Source organism: Schistocerca americana, chromosome 7, assembly GCF_021461395.2.
Source record: "Schistocerca americana isolate TAMUIC-IGC-003095 chromosome 7, iqSchAmer2.1, whole genome shotgun sequence".
In the NCBI taxonomy this organism is placed as follows: domain Eukaryota; kingdom Metazoa; phylum Arthropoda; class Insecta; order Orthoptera; family Acrididae; genus Schistocerca; species Schistocerca americana.
The window spans coordinates 547,821,645-547,842,485 of record NC_060125.1 but is presented as its reverse complement, the minus strand read 5'-3'; the positions used below and the strand labels follow the sequence as shown (position 1 = coordinate 547,842,485).

The following is a 20,841-nucleotide window of genomic DNA, read 5'->3' as shown; positions in this document are numbered from 1 at the left end:
GCACAACATGATAGGCAACCCCCAGTGTTCCATTCTGTCCAGGAATGACCGGATAATTGTGGACGACTTGACAATTGAAGACATTTCGTCGGGATACCTTTTCCTAGAGGACACAGGTGCCGATGTTTCACTGCGCGCCCTCATCATACTTCACTGCAAGCCGTGAATTCAACTAAACTACAATGCTCGTGTTCAACTTCACATGTCGTCTCACTCTCCGCAAACTGCAAACTCAAGTAGACTTTTTTAGTGTGCGAAATTGACGAACCTATACTAGGCATTGACTTCTTGCGACACCACAAACTTGCACCGGACCTAAACCTTCCCCCCCCCCCCCCCCCCCCCCCCATGACACATCGGTCCGGGCTCATCTCATCTGTACATGCTTATCTCTGTCGACAACGTTACAAGAAACCACGCACAAGTCCCTTGTCGAGCTTAAACACATCGCTCGCCTACGCAAGGAAAACTTCAAGCTCTCCCTCCGACTCCACGAAACACAGCTCCAGCTCTCCGATGCAGCAAAGTAATTACAGACACTACAGCAAGCACAAAGCAAGGTCAGTAAGTGCGCCGAATCTGCTTGCAATCCCAGCAATCAAGCCTCCATGTGTTCACCTCCTGCTACCCCTCGCAACTGTGCTATCAAGACTGCCATAACATGTACTATAATAATAAAGATTTTATTGTCTTTAGGCCATTACAGCAATTGACAATGTCAAATGAAGATACAATTTATAATACAGTGTGATAAGGTATTGACTACAAATATTTTAGCTTATATTACAATAAATGTACAGTGGGTCATCTGTTGGATTACTGCATTTTACAGTTGAAGAATTCATTGATATCATAGAACGGGTGGGCAATAAACCATTCATGCAGTCTTTCTTTGAATGTATGCTCAGGAAGATCCTGTATAGTACGTGGCAGCTTATTAAATAGTTTGTGCCCTGTGACTTCATAGCTACTTATTGATTTTGATAATCTGTGGTAAGGCGTGTATATGTGTTTGATGCTTCTTGTGTTGTAACAATGTACATTTTCTCTATGTTTCACATCTTATAGTTTCTTCTTTGTAAAGATTAAGACGTTGTATATATAGAGGTTTATTACTGCCATAATTTTTTTGGTAAATATGGGTTTGCAGTGAGCCTTATGTGAAGAATTTGTAATTATCCTAAAGGCTTTCTTCTGCAATAATAGGATGTCATGTATATGACTACAGTTACCCCACAAGATAATGCCATAGGATATTATACTTCAGAAAAATGCAAAATAAGATGATCTGATGCATGTTTCATGTACACAATTTCTGAGTTGTCTTAATAAATAAATTACTCTAGATAGCTTACTAAACAGCTCCACAGGGCCACACCCTGCCTTGACACTTGGCTGGACACAAGTGCGCATGCGCGACAAGTGTCAAGTGCTTCCAAACTGACGGATCCCACCCCGACCTCGCGGACAGCACCTCAAACTATGCAACTTCGGCTCCTGCGCGCTGCTGTGCGACCGCCACTGACAACACAAACAGTGCACTCATGCCAAGTGCCTCACCCGCGACCGTGCTGCCACAGGTCGCACCCTTGGACAATGGGCTCACTAACGGCTCCCGAGCTCTACCGAGCTCACCCGACCACAGTGCCACTGCTTCGGGCCGGTGGCCATCTTGTTGCATTGACTCCTGGGACCTTACGCTGCCTCGGCTCCCGTCGGATCTGCCGAGTGGCTCCGAACACCACAACCACACCACACATTGTAAACAAACCGCCTCCCGTGCCGCCGGCAACATTTCCGTTGTCACCTACAGCACGGTTCACAAGCTTCGCCTGACACCAGGTCCCCCCATCTCCCGTCGACTTTGTCCCGAGCGCCTCTCCGACCTTAAAAAAGCGGATTTCTGAACTACTAAGATCCGGCATCATTGAACACTCTGCCAGTAGCTGGTCTATGCCCATAGATATGACACCCAAGAAAGACGGGTCGTGGCGCATGCGCGGAGACTACCGTCGACTAAACCCACGAACAATTATGGACACCTACCCCATAACTAACATTGCCGACTTTACCAGTTCCCTCACAGGTGTGACCACGTTCTCTGTCAAGGATTGCAAACGGGCCTATCACCAGATCCCCATGGCACCTGAAGACATCGAGAAGACAGCAATCACCACCCCAATTGGGCTATTTCAGTTTAGATTCATGCCCTTCGGTCTGAAAAACGCAATCCAGACCTGGCAACACTTCATCAACGAAGTGCTATTCGACCTAAAATTCTGCATTGCTTATCTTGATGACATTCCTGTGTTCAGCTCCTCCGTCGAGGACAACATTCGGCATGTGCAAACTGTTATGAACACTCTCGTGGCAGCAGGCATCGAGGCCAACCAGGACAAATTGCAGCTACATCAACCCGCTGTCACTTTTCTTGGTTTTCGGGTCTCTGCCAACGGCATTTCACCGCCCCCTGAGAAAGTACAAACAATACTAAACCTACCCGGACCTTCGTCATTCAAAGAGCTCCGGCGCATTCTGTGGACAGTTAATTATTATCGCCGACATCTACCTTGGGCTGCGGAGATTCAGGCTCCACTGACGGATGCCTTGGCAGGCACCAACACTTCTGGATCTCAGCCTGTTCCATGGACCCCTGCTATGACTGACTCCTTCACTGCCCTCAAAAATCTTCTTGCCGAGGCCTGCACCATCGTGCATCCTCATCCCAATATACAGCTTTTCATCACCACAGACACGAGCGATACTGCCATCGGCGCTGTCCTTAGCCAGACAATTGACTGCCAAACATCGCCTCTGGAGTTCTTCTCACGCAAGCTCACCAATGCACAACGGAAATATTCCACGTTTGACAGGAAGTTGCTCGCAGTCTATGAAGCAAGACTGACATTGAGGGACACCATTTCTATGTTTTAACGGACCACAAACCCCTGGCTGTGGCCATTACAAACCCGCCAGCTGACCCGCCTCCTCGCCGCTTCAGATACATGGACTTCATATCTCAGTTCGCCACCAATGTCAGACACATAAAGGATGCTGACAATATAGTTGCTGATTTCCTTTCACGAGTTGACGCTGTCCATTCGCTGTTAGACCTCTCTGAACTGGCTAACCTCCAACCTGCCAATGAGGAGACACAAAACCTGATTTCAGACTCTACCTCTTCACTACACTTTATCTGTATCACCTTCCCTGGCATTTCTGGTGAGATCTGGTGCGATGACAGTACGGGCACGTTACGCCCCCTCATCCGAACTATGCTCCATCGAGCTGTCTTCAACGCATTGCATAATTTAGCCCACCCCAGCTCTTTGATGCCACGACTCTCTATGGATGGAGGCCCTTCCCCTTGTGCTACTCGGCATTCGTGCGATCTATAGGGAAGACCTCAAAGGCACAATAGCCGAGTTCGTATGCGGCCAGAACATTGTGCTCCCTGGTGAACTCGTGAGCCCTTCTGTTTCTCTCCCTCAGTCTGACTTACCTTCCTTCATGGACCGCGTCAGACACCACTTCATCAACCTCCACATCCGTCCGCCCACCATCCATTCCTGCCCTAAGGTTCACATCCCGAAATCTCTGGACAATTGCGAGTACATCATGCTCCGAGATGACACTGTCCGTGCTCCCCACCAACCTCCACATACTGGCCCATACCGAGTTCTCCGGCACTCAGGCAACACCTATGACATCCAGATGAAAGATTCAGCTGTCACAGTCTCTCTCAACAGACTTAAGCCTGCTCATGTTGAGCCTTCCTCTACCCCCCTTCAGGCCACGACCACGCCACTCATTGTCGTGGCTCACGACACTCCGACCACTCCCTCCACATCAGAATTACACACTCAATCGAGTGACTTCCAGCTCCAATTGTCGAGCTCTCCTCTGACCTCGCCCCCTACTCCGGTCTCACGCACTCCGTTGAGTGACCACATGCTCCCCACGTCGAGCTTACCTACAATCACGCCCTCGCCGCTGGGCCCTTTGCCGGTCCGTTCGACCTCCCCACTATCGCCTGCCTCACCCTGTCGAGGTTTCTCACGCTGCCCCCCATCTTGAACTTGCCCTCGCGCGAGGTGTTTTTGCCTGTCCCCCCAGACATAATCCACAACATCTCAATAATACTACACAATGATACACAGTTCATCATGTGTTTCCCTTCATCCATGACACAACCTCTGCCATTCCATGCCACCTGGTGAAATGTGTTCCCCTCTCACCCGACGTCGACCTGGACATGGTTCGTGTGTTCATCACACCCATCAGAGACATCGGCGTCGTCGCTCCTTTCCACCCAGCCTACCTGTCGCCGCACAACCAGCACGCCCAGTATGATGCCCGGCTCAGTTCAACGACTTCCAGGTTCGGTGGCCGAACCTTCCTTCACGACATCTACCCACACAGCTCCCCAACGACACTGTCGAGCTGTTGGTGGTCCGGCTCCTGCGACGCCATAGTCAGCCCCCCCCCCCCCTCCCAGCCTCTCAAGAGTACTCTGTACTGCAGGAGTTTGGGGGGGGGGGGGGGGGGACTATGTGCTATGTGGCGCCGATGAGGTCGACACCAGCATCGATCTGAGTATTGTCTTTGAACTACGCTAAGATTATCTTTGTGCAGTTCCACCATGTCATTTCTTTGTAAGCCTTTGATGTGTTTAGGTGAATAAACGAACTACTGCAAAATGGGAGTGTTGTTTGGTGTAACCAACCCGAACTTCCTCCTCGAATTCACTGCTAAGATGTCTTCCTAAAATCCTAGAGCTCGTTCACAAGATGATTACCAATCATCTTAATAAACACAGCTTTCTTGATAACAATCAGCCATCTTAATAAACACAATATTCTTGATAACAATCAGCTGCGATTCCAAAGGGGTATTTCAACTGAACAGTCCTTTTTCTCACTAGCCAACCAACTTCTCAAATTCATGAACAATAAAATGTCACCAGTTGGAATCTTTTGTGATTTGCCTAAGCATTTGAGAGTGTTCATAAAAAACTTCCACTTGGGAAGACTGAGTGCCATTCTTAAATGCTAACGTAGGGATGTGCACTGAGTCTTATCTAGATGACAGAAAGCAGAACATAGTGTCGAACAATTCTGCAATGGCACCAGCCTGCTCTGTCTGTGGCACTAAGAAATGTATATATCGCAGGCTTAACACTTAGCCCCTTACTGTTCTTGACCTTTATCAAACGACCTCCCATGGTGTATGAGCCAAAAAGTACACTTCACTCTGTCTGCAGACGAGAGAACCATTATGACTGGCAAAATAGCCAATTGGAATCTAGAGAACACTGCATCCACTGCATTCAAAGAAGCTCTAGATTCATTCACTTCAAATTGCCTGTCTCTCAGTGTTGACAAGCTCAGTTCATTCAGTTTCACGCACCACACAAAAAACAAGATGATGTTGAAATAAAATATGGTGACAGAGATGTAGTGAGAATCAAGTCTTCCAAATTCCTGGGATTACATACTAATAACAACCTAATTCCGCTACTTTACATCTCTGACCTCCTCAATTTGGCAGCATTTGTCATTCGCTTGATTGCGTCTCTTTGTGACTTGGAAACCATCAAAGTTCCATAGCTTAGACATTTCCATTTATTTATGACACATGGGACCATATTCTGTGAAAATCAGTCACCTGTAAATAAAATCTTTATTGGACAGAATAGGTTCGTCAGAATTATGAGCAGAGTTCACCCCAGATGCCCTTGCGGACATTTATTCAAACAGTGGGAATCCTCACCATGCCATGCCTGAATATTTTGTCGGTTATGTCCTTTGCCAATAATAACTGTACATTTTACAAAATAAACAGTGGCTGCCATGATCATGATACACGAACTAACATCATCTTCACAAAGACAAAAAATATCTCAGCATGATACAGAAATGAATACATTATTAAAGCATAAAAGTATATAACAAACTTTCAAGTCACATCAAATCAGTCATTAGGGATCTGGAAAAATTCAAAAAACAGTCAAAACTTCATATTTGTGACAGCACTTCCTATTTTTACAGTAATTTTTTGAAAATGTGTAGTACTTTGTGAACTGTGTTTGATTTTAAGCATTGCTATGTGATATTAGTGTGTAGCACTAGTATATAACTTACTGACAAGAGTGCTCTATATGTGCACTAGCCATTTTCCAGCAGCTTTGCCCATGCACATGTTTGAAACATTGTGACACACATCTCCTCCTCCCCACATCTCTAGATTCATCTCTTCCTTCCTCAGCCTATGACCATCTCATCCATTCCCCATCTCTCTGTCCATATACTTCTCCCAACTCTGCCCATCTCCTCCTGTCACCCTCTGTGCCTATCCCTCCTGCACTTTCACTCTATCCATCTCCTCCTGTCCCTCTCTGTCTGTTCATCTCCTCTTCCCTCCCCTCTCTGAACATCTTCTCTTCTTCAGTCCTCTCTGTCCACCTCCTCTTCCCTCCCTTCTCTGTCCATCTACTCCACCTGAACCATCCCTCATTATCCATCTCATCCTCCCCCTCTATTTGTCCACCACATCCTCACTCCTCCTCGTGCCCCAATCTCTCTGTTCATCACCTCTCCAGCCCTCCTCTCCCTATCCATCTGTTTCTGCATCCTCTTGCAACTCATCTCTTCCTCCCCAATCTATCCATATTCCTCCTCCTCTCTCTGTCCATCCCCTGATGCAACCCTCTCTCTGTCCATTTTCTCCTGCCCCCTCTACCCAATCCATCCTGTCCTGACACCCTATCTCTGTCCATTCCCTCCACCATCCTTCTCATCCTCCCCTCAGCCATGACGATCTGCAGGTATAGCCCCTGCACAGCCTGCTGGTGAAGCAGAGCAATACCACTCCCCTGTCAGGGAGTAGAAATCAATTTTCTGCCACTGACTAATATGCTGACATGCAAAGCAGGTCAATAAAACAAGCCAAAACTACTTAAACACAACACACCTGGTATGGAAGGATATCATGGGCTGGAAAACCTTTCCTTGACTCTGAAATATATGCTGCCCTAAAACGCAGGTCAGTAAGATAGGCCCATTATATCCCCGCAAAACATGCCTATCATATGGAGCAGCCTATATGGCAGGGGCTGAAATGTCTTACCTTGTCTCTGATGTGTAGTCTGCCTGTAAAGCAGGCCTATACTGTTCTATTGGGTGACTAAATCCACACCCACAATACTTCTCCTTCGAATGCATTACCTACAAACAAATTCAAGGTACGGCTATCAGCACCCACATGGTGCCATCCTATGCCAACCTATTCATGGGCCATTTGGAGTAATCCTTCTCAAGCACCCAGAATCCTAAATCCCTCACCTGGATCAGATTTACTGATGACGTTTTTACGATCTGGATAGAGTGTGAGGGCACCCTATCCATATTCCTCCAGAACCTCAACAGCTTCTCCCCCATTTGCATCACCTGGTCCAACTCAACCTAATAAGCCATCTTCCTAGATGTTGACCTTCACCTCAAAGATGGCTACATCAGTACCTCTGTCCATATCAAACCAACTAACCACCAGCAATACCTCCACGTCAACAGCTGCCAACGTTCCATACCAAGAAGTCCCTTCCATACAGCCTAGCCACCTGTGGTCTTCGCATCTGCAGTGACAAGTGGTCCCTCTCAAAATATATCAAGGATTTCACTATAGCCTTAACAGACTATAATTATCCTCCAAACATGTACAAAAACAAATCTCCCATGCTGTATCTTTCCAGTCTCCCGCCATCTCCCAAAGTCTCACTGTCCAGCCACAGAGGAGCATTCCCCTCGTAACTCAGGACTGGAGTAACTGAATTACATTCTCTGCCAGGGTTTTTACTACCTCTCATCATGCCCTGAAATGAGAATGTCCTGCCCACTATCCTTCCCACCCCACCCACAGTGGTGTTCCGCCATCCACAAACCTGAACAATACACTCGGCCATCCCTACACAACCACTGCTCCCAACCCCTCACCTCATGGCTCATACCCCTGTAATGGACCTAGATGGAAGACCTGTCCATACATCCTCTCACCACCACTTACTCCAGTCTGATCACAAACATCAACTATCCCATCAAAGGCAGGGCTATCTGTAAAACCAGTCATGTGATCTACAAGCTAAGCAGCAACCACTGTGCTGCATTCTATGTGGGCATGATGACCAACAAGCTGACTGTCCACATGAATGGCCACCAACAAACTGTGGCCAAGAAACAAATGGACCACCCTGTTGAAAAGCATGCTGTCCAACACACTATCCTTCATTTCAATGACTGCTTCACAGCCTGTATCATATGAATCCTTCCCACCAACACCAGCTTTTCTGAACTGTGCAGATGGGAACTTTCCTTGCAATACATCCTATGTTCCTGCCTTCTGGCCTCAACCTTTGTTAGTCATTGTCCTCACCCATCCAGCCCCTTGCCTGTTCCCATTCCAGCATTACACAGCCCTCATTCCACCATCACACCTGGGCTTTTTACTGCCCTCCTTTCCTGCTACACGTCCCCCACCCACCACCTCTCCCTGTCTTCTGTCTAACCTCCAAATTGCACATGGCTGCCGTACCCTCTCTCCACCTCATCCCTGTGTGCTCCCCAGCAGCACTTCACTGTCTTCCACCCCTACCCTACATCCTTCCCCCTCCCCACCCCAGCCTCCTCCTTACCCCACCCAGTTGCCACTCCCATCATACACTTGTGCTGCTGCTCACAATGTGCCTTCAGTATCCAGAGACTGCAGTCATGTGTGTGTGTGTGTGTGTGTGTGTGTGTGTAGTCTATTTTTGATGAAAGCCTTGCTGGCCGAAAACTTATATGTGATAGCGTTTTTGTTGTGCCTATCTGTGACTCAGCATCTCCGCTATATGGTGAGTAGCAACTTTCCTTCCATAATATTATTACATTCCATCCTGGATTTTCCATTGTTTGTCAACTGAGTAGGCTGTATTTATCTTGACAGATGAGAAAATAGATTCAATAAACCAGAAATTACTACCACTGGGAATATTTTGTGACATGGTTAAAGCTTTGGTCTACATGACTCATGATATTCTAATGCAAAATTCAGAATACTATGGAGGATTGCTACTCACCATATAGTGGAGATGTTGAGTCACACGTAGGCAGAACAAAAACAGTCAAGCAAGTTAAGTTTTCAGCTGGAAAGGCCTTCATCCGATAGACCACATGCACCCACACACGAACACATGCCGCCTTCCCACCCCACCCCCCCCTCCCGCCCTCCCCCCACATACACACACACAGATGACCACATGCTCTGTCTTGCAAGACCAGACTCACTTTTCCATCCTGGATTTTACGTTCTTCAATATTATGGAGTAATAAGACACAGCAGGCTCATATTTTTTATCTTACCTGAATGACAGAAACTAATCTGAGGTAGTTATATGTTCATTACTTAACAAAAGGCACTCAGAATTTGAAGCATCATGAGCATCATGCATTGTTTACCACAAGGTTCATTCTTGGACCCTCTGCTGTTTTATGATTCTTCCATTTACTGTTTCAGAAGATGCAAATTTTGTCTTTTTTGCAGGACACATGAGTACAGAAATAAAAAATAGTATCAGCCTCTTACTGAAAAGGTAGCTGATGAAATACACACACGAAATAAAGTTCTACATCAGCTCGGTTCTGAGAATTCCGGAACCTGTACAGAAAATTGGAATAGAGATCAACATAAACATCATTTCTGCCCTTTTTATTGCTCATGAAAACCACACATTGCATGTTGTGCCACCACACAGCGAGACCTTCAGATGTTATGGTCCAGTTGCTGTTCATACCGGTACCTCTAATACCCAGTAGCTGGTCCTCTTGCACTGATGCATACCTGTATTCGTCGTGGCATAGTTCATCAAGGCACTGTTGGTCCAGACTGTCCCACTCCTCAATGGCGATTCAGTGTAGATCCCTCAGAGTGTTTGGTAGGTCATGTCGTTCATAAACAGTCCTTTTCAATCTATCCCAGACATGTTTGATAGGGTTCATGTCTGGAGAACATGCTGGCCTCTCTAGTTGAGTGATGTCGTTATCCTGAAGGAAGTCAATCACAAGATGTGCATGATGGGGCCGCAAATTGTTGTCCATGCCAATATGCTGCCACTATGGTTGCACTATCAGTCGGAGGATGGCATTCACACATCGAACACCCACTACAGCACCTTCCATGACCACCCGCAGTGTACGTTGGCCCCAGATAATGCCACCCAAAAACATCAGGGAACTTCCACCTTGTTGCACTTGCTGGAGAGTGTGTCTAAGGCATTCAGCCTGATCGGGTTGCCTCCAAACACTTCTCTGATGATTGTCTGGTTGAAGGAATGTACAACACTTATCCGTGGAGAGAATGTGATGCCAATCCTGAGCGGTCCATTCGGCATGTTGGGCACATCTGTACCGCGCTGCATCAGGGAACCTCCACCATGTTGCACTTGCTGGACAGTGTGCCTAAGGCGTTCAGCCTGATCGGGTTGCCTCCAAACACTTCTCCGATGATTGTCTGGTTGAAGGAATATGCAACACTCATCAGTGAAGAGAATGTAATGCCAACCCTGAGCAGTCCATTTGGCATGTTGGTGGGCACATCTGTAACCGTGCTGCATGGTGTCATGGTTGCAAAGATGGACCTCGCCATGAAAGTCAGGAGTGAAGTTGCGCATCATTAGGCCAATTGCACATGGTTTGAGTCTTAACACGATGTCCTGTGGCTGCACGAAAAGCATTATTCAACATGGTGGCATTGCTGTCCGAGCTCCTCTGAGCCATAATCTGTAGATAGCAGTCATCCACTGCAGTAATATCCCTTGAGTTCCTGTCTCTCTGTATCTCCTCCATGTCTGAATAACATCGTTTTGGTTCACTCCGAGATGCCTGGACACTTCCCTTGTTGAGAGCCCTTCCTGGCACAAAGTAAAAATGCGGACACAATTGAACCATGATACTGACCATCTAGGCATGGTTGAACTACAGACAAAACAAGCCGTGTACCTCCTTCCTGGTGAAATGACTGGAGCTGATTGGCTGCCGCGCACCCTCCATCTAATAGGTGCTCTTCATGCATGGTTGTTTACATCTTTGGGTGGGTTTAGTGACACCTCTGAACAGTCAAACTGACTGTGTCTGTGATACAATATCCAAAGTGAACATCTATCTTCAGGAGTTCTGAGAACTGGGATGATGCAAAACTTTTTTTTATGTGTGTAGCATTAATAAAGTGTCTTAGTTCACCCATGTTTGCAATACACATAATTACTGATACAGGCAATTTAAAAACTAAGGAACTAGTTTCTTCTGCATATTTACACTTACTACCGAGTAATGGAATCATTTTGTGGGGAACTCAATGTACAGGGACAATGTTTCCTGAAAACATAAAAAGTTTTTAAGAATTGTATCTGTTGTTAATTTTAGAGCATCCTGTAAAGACTTGTTCAAAAAACAAGGTGTTTTAACAACTAATTCACAACATACAAATGCATAATTATCTATGTTATTACCAATATTACTCTTTTCTCAAAAAAAGAGTGAAAACCATGAACATAACATCAGGCTAAAATAATAACCTCTATAAAGACTCCAAAGGGTACAAAACTGGTACAGAATTGTTGTTGGTGTTGCATTCAACAACCAACCAGAGCACTTTAAATGTAACGTAGATAACATGGTGGAGTTTAAGACTGAATTATAGAACTTTCTGCTGGTAATCACCATCTGCTCCATTGAAGCGTGTTTTTATACTCTCAAATTGAATGCTTCCAGTTAGTTCATAATTAGAACCAGCAATCTAATATCATTTCACTGTGTTGCACTTAAATTACATGTACATCACTGACTTCTTTTTACAAGCCACAATCAACTCGCCATGGGATCCATGCAAAATGATTAATGCAATTTAAAAATGTAAATAAATAAAAAATAATCAAATTTCAAAAACAAGGCAAGGACAATTTGCAGGATTACTAAGGTATGAAACAAATAAACTTAGTAAGGCAAATGATATTGAATTCTCAGATGACAAAGGCAGTGAGACATAAGATATGAAATTTAAATCACTAGCTACTAAAATTTAATAAATTCATCGTAACAGTAACTGAAAACACAGACACAAAAAATAGTCCATCAAAATGGACACCAATAACTCTACAATCCCTTGATCAAAATTATCTGAAATGAAATCTGTGCAGTCCTAAAGCATCGACTGCACACTGACCAGCACAGTGCCACGAAATGGCATCAAGAAGATGCTGACCCATATGCCAATGGAAAGAACGGGCAACACCACACCTCCAAGAAGACAGAGTTCAGCACCCAGTGTCAACATTAATTTAACTAGCATCCCATCAGTGGTAGCCCCAGTTCAGTCACAGCCCTCAAGAGCATCAGTACAGACTAATAGGAAGATGTTACTTAACTTGCATTCTGTCAGTAGTAATAGATTATTTGAGTACTTGCAAGTAGGAGGCACAGGCAGCCACTTCATGAAGAGAAGTTAAGTTATATTTATTTTTTTTAGAAGTAAAATGTTCATTTAATCTTCATGTGATTTGTACAGATTATTTTGGATTCCTCCTACTGGTCATCACAACTCCTCTCCTCCCTTTTTTGTGATAGTGCTGATTGCCACAGAGCCCACACAACATACTCTATACTGAAAATCTCACATATAATCAATTTCTAGTTATTTCTGCTTAGTCTTATCAGTACCCCTTCAAATTACTTAACAAAGTTTAAAATATTTCCTCTTGGGCACTATAAACTGTTCTCAATGCTATATTGTAGTTTTCCAAATTTATTACTGTACAGCATACAAATAGATTTTCAGTTCTGACAGGTCTTTGGGCAGGGAGGTTACAAGGTGTAGTTAGTGATTATGGGGGGGGGGGACAAGCACACAGTCTTAGTACGGACAAGCAGAGTGGAGTGTTCAAAACAAAAAAGAATGAGTACTGCTGCTCCAACAGAGAAACAAAGGCATTATTCATTAAGATAGCTGAAGATAGAGGACATAATCACTCAAAAGACTTATTGTCTTTCATAAATGATGAAAGAGGAAAACTAATAAAACGGACAGAGGACATCTGTCGACTCAAATATGGCAAAAGTGTTCTAGATTCTCTAGAAATAGCAAACAACTTTAACAAAATCATACAATGGATACTCCAGATAGATATATCAACAATGTAGAAAAAAGACAGATTGCTACTTACTGTAAAGACGACACATTAAGTTGGAAACAAGAACAATTAAAAGACATTTACATAAAGCTTTCGGCCACAGCCCTCATCAGCACTGAGAAACACACCATTTATAAACACAAGGAAGCACACCTCAAGCACCCATGACCCCCAACTCCAGCATCTCGGGCCAGAATGCCAGCTGATTGAATCATGCAATATCCAAATTTGTGGGTCATTCAGATATGACAGTGGGCCATGCTGAACTATAAGGGAACATGAAGGCAGGCATAACCATCCTCAAGGTTACAGTTGACCACTTCTGACCACCGCAATGGAGGATCACTGTACTGTGTACTAAGCAATTTGTAACTCCTTCACATCTGTGACTATCCGTTCAAGAAAAAATAATGGACCCCTGTGTCATCCCACACTACTGATCAGAGGCTAGCAGAAGCTGGAATAAGAATTACCATCCTGTGCATAGGCTGCCATTAATGTCACAAAACAAATGGGTACTTTTGTAGTGATGTCATGACCAGGAAGCACAGACTGCTGATTAATGGTGTTGCAATGAATCATGGTTCTGTGCTACCTCGAATGACCATCATTGGTGAGTATGATTGTGACCTGGGGACAGGTCTCATTTTTCTAATGTTTTGGAGAGGCTCATCAGTGTTACTGTCGGTGTCATGGTGTGGGGTGTCATCAGGTACAAGTTCAGACCACAGTTGGTAACAATTGAGGGAACTTTGGTGGTACAATGGCTTGTCATGGGTATCCTGTCCTCATGTGCGACCAATCATGTGACAGTATAATGGTGCCATTTTTCAACAAGACAGTGCTCATCCACACATGGCACAAGTTCTTTATAAATCTGACTCAACTTTATAATCACTGAAATAACATCATAAACCCTCTCAACATGTGTAGTTTAATTTTGTTTCCTCCTACCCTTCAGAGTGCAGCAGCACTTTTTTTTTCAGGCAGTGTAGTTCCGGTGTTCCTAAACAAACATGTGCAGATTCATTGCTGGTTCGTGATTACTAAAATATGCAGCTCCTCTACCTTCACAGTGTTCCCAACTTCGTCACTGCCATGTATAATAGGAAAGACTCCAGCACAAATAATAGCATTAAATATTCAAACAGCAGCATATAGATAGTAAGTCAACTTCATCACACTGGATGGAATGATGATGGGTGCAAAGATGACAAACCCTACATATTACTTTGTGACTGAAACTTCCTGGCAGATTAAAATTGTATGCCAGACCGAGACTCGAACTAGGGACCTTTGCCTCTCGCGGGCAAGTGCTCTACCAACTGAGCTACCCAAGCATGACTCACAACCTACCCTCACAGCTTCACTCCCGCCAGTACCTTGTCTTCTATTTTCCAAACTTCACAGAAGCTCTCCTGCAAAACTTGCAGAATTAGCACTCCTGGAAGAAAGGATATTGAAGAGACATGGCTTTGCCACAGCCTGGGGGATGTTTCCAGAATGAGACTTTCACTCTGCAGTGGAGTGTGTGCTGATATGAAACTTCCTAGCAGATTAAAACTGTGTGCTGGACCAAGACTCAGTCCAGCACACAGTTTTAATCTGCCAGGAACTTTCATATCAGTGCACACTCCACTACAGAGTGAAAAATCTCATTCTGGATACTTTGTGACAGTTTCAGATTTGTGTAAATACACAAAGATTTCTACACACCATTTTGTTTGTACTATGTGTGGAAATTTGAAAGCGGCAATTGCACATCTCAGACAAGTGCCAGTATTGGCAGACTTACCAGTGTTTTGATGTACCACAATATTTTGACAGAGCTTTCAGCAACATGTATGACTTGTCCTGTTGTGACACTATGACAACATGGTGTATCTCTGTATACCTACACGGACTATTTCTTCAACTTCTTCCTCACAAACTGCTGTTGAGGCAGAGGTCATGTCATGTGTAGTACGAAACTAAATGTACTATTTATTTACCAACACCTCAACTTTAGAGAATTATCTATCAATTTTGACAAACATTTCATTTTCTTCTCTCAGAGCTGAAATTTTTTCACTAATTTCCCTATAGTACTTACTTCCAACTTCTTGAGCACAAAACAGTGGATAATTAATTTATTACAATAAACAGAAATTGTTCCAATACTGAACCATTTGTTGCTTATTAAGTAGTCTCTAAAAGAAGCCTTCAACAGGTAAAGAAAAGAGGTACAAAAGAAAATAATTTTGAGTACTCTTCAATAAATGCTCTAGTGCCGTATTATCAGAGCCACTTATTTGGGCACTAAATAATATGTGAACTTACTGTACGTTGTTACAGTAGCCGTTCTAGGAATATCATGTATTAAAGAAATTTCTCCAAATACATCTCCTGGCTCCAAATCACCCGCTGGAATGATGACAGGTTCATTTGACACCGGGTCTATAGCTGATTGTGTTATACCAGCTTTACCCGACAACATAAAATAAATGCCCGTTGGAAGACCTTCCTGTTTGACAACAACTCTGCCTGGCCCATAGCAATGGAGATAAGTAACTTCTGCTAGTTTCTTCTGCACATCCTGTCATCAAAAATGAAAAAGGTCACTACACATTCCAAACTTAGAAGGAACGCCAGCAGAATGAAACATCCAATTAAAAATATGAACTTGAAAAATTATAAAGGCTCAAAAAGGTTTCACATCCATGAATCCACCATTCTACTGAAAACAAAAGTTAGCAACACAAATTGAAGTTGTGCATTTCCTCTGTGATGTGAGCATGAGAAACACTGTATCATCCAGGAAGAAATTTAATCTAAATAAGAATTTACTTTATGAATATAATAGAGGGAAACATTCCACATGGGAAAAATATATCTAAAAACAAAGAAGATGAGACTTACCAAACAAAAGCTCTGGCAGGTCGATAGACACACAAACAAACACAAACATACACACAAAATTCAAGCTTTCAAAACAAATGGATGCTTCATCAGGAAAGAGGGAAAGATGAAAGGATGTGGGTTTTAAGGGAGAGGGTAAGGAGTCATTCCAATCCAGGGAGTGGAAAAACTTACCTTAGGGGGAAAAACGGACAGGTATACACTCGCACACACACACATATCCATCCGCACATACACAGACACAAGCAGACATTTGTAAAGGCAAAGAGTTTGGGCAGAGATGTCAGTCGAGACGTAAGTAAAAAGGCAAAGATGTTGTTGAAAGACAGGTGAGGTATGAGTGGCGGCAACTTGAAATTAGCGGAGGTTGAGGCCTGGCGGATAATGAGAAGAGAGGATATACTGAAGGGCAAGTTCCCATCTCCGGAGTTCTGACAGGTTGGTGTTAGTGGGAAGTATCCAGATAACCTGGACGGTGTAACACTGTGCCAAGATGTGCTGGCCGTGCACCAAGGCATGTTTAGCCACAGGGTGATCCTCATTATCAACAAACACTGTCTGCCTGTGTCCATTCATGCGAATGGACAGTTTGTTGCTGGTCATTCCCACATAGAAAGCTTCACAGTGTAGGCAGGTCAGTTGGTAAATCACGTGGGTGCTTTCACACGTGGCTCTGCCTTTGATCGTGTACACCTTCCGGGTTACAGGACTGGAGTAGGTGGTGGTGGGAGGGTGCATGGGACAGGTTTTACACCGGGGACGGTTACAAGGGTGGGAGCCAGAGGGTAGGGAAGGTGGTTTGGGGATTTCATAGCGATGAACTAAGAGGTTACGAAGTTTAGGTGGACGGCGGAAGGACACTCTTGGTGGAGTGGGGAGGATTTCATGAAGGATGGATCTCATTTCAGGGCAGGATTTGAGCAAGTCGTATCCCTGCTGGAGAGCCACATTCAGAGTCTGATCCAGTCCCGGAAAGTATCCTGTCACAAGTGGGGCACGTTTGGGGTTCTTCTGTGGGAGGTTCCGGGTTTGAAGGGATGAGGAAGTGGCTCTGGTTATTTGCTTCTGTACCAGGTCGGGAGGGTAGTTGCGGGATGCGAAAGCTGTTTTCAGGTTGTTGGTGTAATGGTTCAGGGATTCCGGACTGGAGCAGATTCGTTTGCCATGAAGACCTAGGCTGTAGGGAAGGGACCGTTTGATGTGGAATGGGTGGCAGCTGTCATAATGGAGGTACTGTTGCTTGTTGGTGGGTTTGATGTGGACGGACGTGTGAAGTTGGCCATTGGACAGATAGAGGTCAACGTCAAGGAATGTGGCATGGGATTTAGAGTAGGGCCAGGCGAATCTGATGGAACCAAAGGAGTTGAGGTTGGAGAGGAAATTCTGGAGTTCTTCTTCACTGTGGGTCCAGATCATGAAGATGTCATCAATAAATCTGTACCAAACTTCGGGTTTGCAGGCCTGAGTAACCAAAAAGGCTTCCTCTAAGTGCCCCATGAATAGGTTCGCGTACGAGGGGGCCATCCTGGTACCCATGGCTGTTCCCTTTAATTGTTGGTTTGTCTGGCCTTCAAAAGTGAAGAAGTTGTGGGTCGGGATGAAGCTGGCTAAGGTAATGAGGAAAGAGGTTTTAGGTACGGTGGCAGGTGATCGGCGTGAAAGGAAGTGCTCCATCGCAGCAAGGCCCTGGACGACAGAATATTTGTGTATAAGGAAGTGGCATCAATGGTTACAAGGATGGTTTCCGGGGGTAACAGACTGGGTAAGGATTCCAGGCGTTCGAGAAAGTGGTTGGTGTCTTTGATGAAGGATGGGAGACTGCATGTAATGGGTTGAAGGTGTTGATCTACGTAGGCAGAGATATGTTCTGTGGAGGCTTGGTAACCATCTACAATGGGGCGGCCAATATGATTGGGTTTGTGAATTTTAGGAAGGAGGTAGAAGGTAGGGGTGCAGGGTGTCGGTGGGGTCAGGAGGTTGATGGAGTCAGGTGAAAGGTTTTGTAGGGGGCCTAAGGTTCTGAGGATTCCTTGAAGCTCTGCCTGGACATCAGGAATGGGATTACCTTGGTAAACTTTGTATGTGGTGTTGTCTGAAAGCTGATGCAGTCCCTCAGCCACATACTCCCGACGATCAAGTACCACTGTCATGGAACCCTTGTCCGCCGGAAGAATGTCGATGGAACAGTCAGCCTTCAGATCACGGATAGCTTGGGCTTCAGCAGTGGTGATGGGAGTAGGATTAAGGTTTTTTATGAAGGATTGAGAGGCAAGGCTGGAAGTCAGAAAATCCTGGAAGGTTTGGAGGGGGTGATTTTGAGGAAGAGGAGGTGGGTCCCGCTGTGACAGAGGACAAAACTGTTCCAGGCAGGGTTCAATTTGGATAGTGTCTTGGGGAGTTGGATCATTAGGAGTAGGATTAGGATCATTTTTCTTCGTGGCAAAGTGATATTTCCAGCAGAGAGTACGAGTGTAGGACAGTAAATTTTTGACGAGGGCTGTTTGGTTGAATCTGGGAGTGGGGCTGAAGGTGAGGCCTTTGGATAGGACAGAGGTTTCGGATTGGGAGAGAGGTTTGGAGGAAAGGTTAACTACTGAATTACGGTGTTGTGGTTCCAGATTGTGTTGATTGGATTTTTGGGGTTTTGGAGGGAGTGGAGCTGGAAGTGGGAGATTGAGTAGATGGGAGAGACTAGGTTTGTGTGCAATGAGAGGAAGTTGAGGTTTGCTGGAAAGGTTGTGAAGGGTGAGTGAGTTGCCTTTCCGGAGGTGGGAAACCAGGAGATTGGATAGTTTTTTAAGGTGGAGGGTGGCATGCTGTTCTAATTTGCAGTTGGCCTGTAGGAGGATGCTCTGAACAGCCGGTGTGGATGTGGGAGAGGAAAGATTGAGGACTTTTACTAAGGATAGGAGTTGACGGGTGTGTTCATTGGCTGAGTTGATGTGTAGGTGAAGGATTACGTGGGTGAGGGCAATGGATTGTTCAGTTTGGAATTGGTATAGGGACTGATGGAAAGAAGGGTTGCAGCCAGAGATGGGAACTTTAAGTGTGAGGCCTTTGGGGGTAATGCCAAATGTCAGACAAGCCTGAGAAAATAAAATATGGGAGTGTAATCTGGCTAGGGCGAAGGCATGTTTGCGGAGGGAATGTAAATAAAACTTAATGGGGTCGTTGTGGGGGTGTTGTGAGGGTGACATGGTATTAGAAGGTGGAAAGTGTAACATGAGGCTGAAATGAATCTGAAAATAAAAACAAAAATAAATGGGGAGAGATAAAGGTGAACTAGAAAGCAACTGGAGATCTGGTGTGAAAAAAGGCGAAAAAGTGTTGGTTAGAGCTGGACTATGTTGATCCTGTGGTGAACTTGTGTAGGTAGACAACAATGTGCACAAAGGTTAGGTGGTTGTGTTGCCGCCAAAACACGTTAAAGGGTGGAGAATTTCGGGAAAATTTCGAAAAAACTACGTGTAAATGTATTAAAAGGAGTGGTTTTGTGGTGGCAGATTATGAAAATGGGGCTAACAAGTGGCTGACGAAGAAATAATGACGTTAAAACCTGTGGGAAGCAGCTAAAAATGATCAGTGATGTGAGAAAAACGGAAATGGATATAAAGCAAAAGTTATTAGAACTAGCTGAAATGGTTGTTTAATAGGTGAAAGGAAATGTTTGTGAACTAGAAACGGTGGATTTTATAGCAGCGGTAGTGTTAAAGCGGAAAAAAAAAAAAAATTTTTTTTGGTTATGGTTTGGAAGTGGGTTACGTATTACCGCCACCGACACCCTGCACCCCTACCTTCTACCTCCTTCCTAAAATTCACAAACCCAATCATATCGGCCGCCCCATTGTAGATGGTTACCAAGCCTCCACAGAACATATCTCTGCCTACGTAGATCAACACCTTCATTGATGCCACTTCCTTATACACAAATATTCTGTCGTCCAGGGCCTTGCTGCGATGGAGCACTTCCTTTCACGCCGATCACCTGCCACCGTACCTAAAACCTCTTTCCTCATTACCTTAGCCAGCTTCATCCCGACCCACAACTTCTTCACTTTTGAAGGCCAGACAAACCAACAATTAAAGGGAACAGCCATGGGTACCAGGATGGCCCCCTCGTACGCGAACCTATTCATGGGGCACTTAGAGGAAGCCTTCTTGGTTACCCAGGCCTGCAAACCCGAAGTTTGGTACAGATTTATTGATGACATCTTCATGATCTGGACTCACAGTGAAGAAGAACTCCAGAATTTCCTCTCCAACCTCAACTCCTTTAGTTCCATCAGATTCACCTGGTCCTACTCTAAATCCCATGCCACTTTCCTTGACGTTGACCTCCATCTGTCCAATGGCCAGCTTCACACGTCCGTCCACATCAAACCCACCAACAAGCAACAGTACCTCCATTATGACAGCTGCCACCCATTCCACATCAAACGGTCCCTTCCCTACAGCCTAGGTCTTCATGGCAAACGAATCTGCTCCAGTCCGGAATCCCTGAACCATTACACCAACAACCTGAAAACAGCTTTCGCATCCCGCAACTACCCTCCCGACCTGGTACAGAAGCAAATAACCAGAGCCACTTCCTCATCCCTTCAAACCCGGAACCTCCCACAGAAGAACCCCAAACGTGCCCCACTTGTGACAGGATACTTTCCGAGACTGGATCAGACTCTGAATGTGGCTCTCCAGCAGGGATACGACTTGCTCAAATCCTGCCCTGA

At 45.0% G+C, this 20,841-nt stretch overlaps 1 protein-coding gene across 1 annotated transcript in view; it reads right to left on the bottom strand.

Annotated features, from left to right (window-relative positions):
* Positions 1 to 20,841, bottom strand: part of LOC124623079 — a 230,613-nt gene that overhangs the window by 142,587 nt on the left and 67,185 nt on the right. The window contains exon 3 of the mRNA XM_047148871.1: positions 15,536 to 15,791. Within this exon, the coding sequence (XP_047004827.1) occupies positions 15,536 to 15,791 (256 nt within the window). The remainder of the gene's footprint in view (positions 1 to 15,535; positions 15,792 to 20,841) is intronic.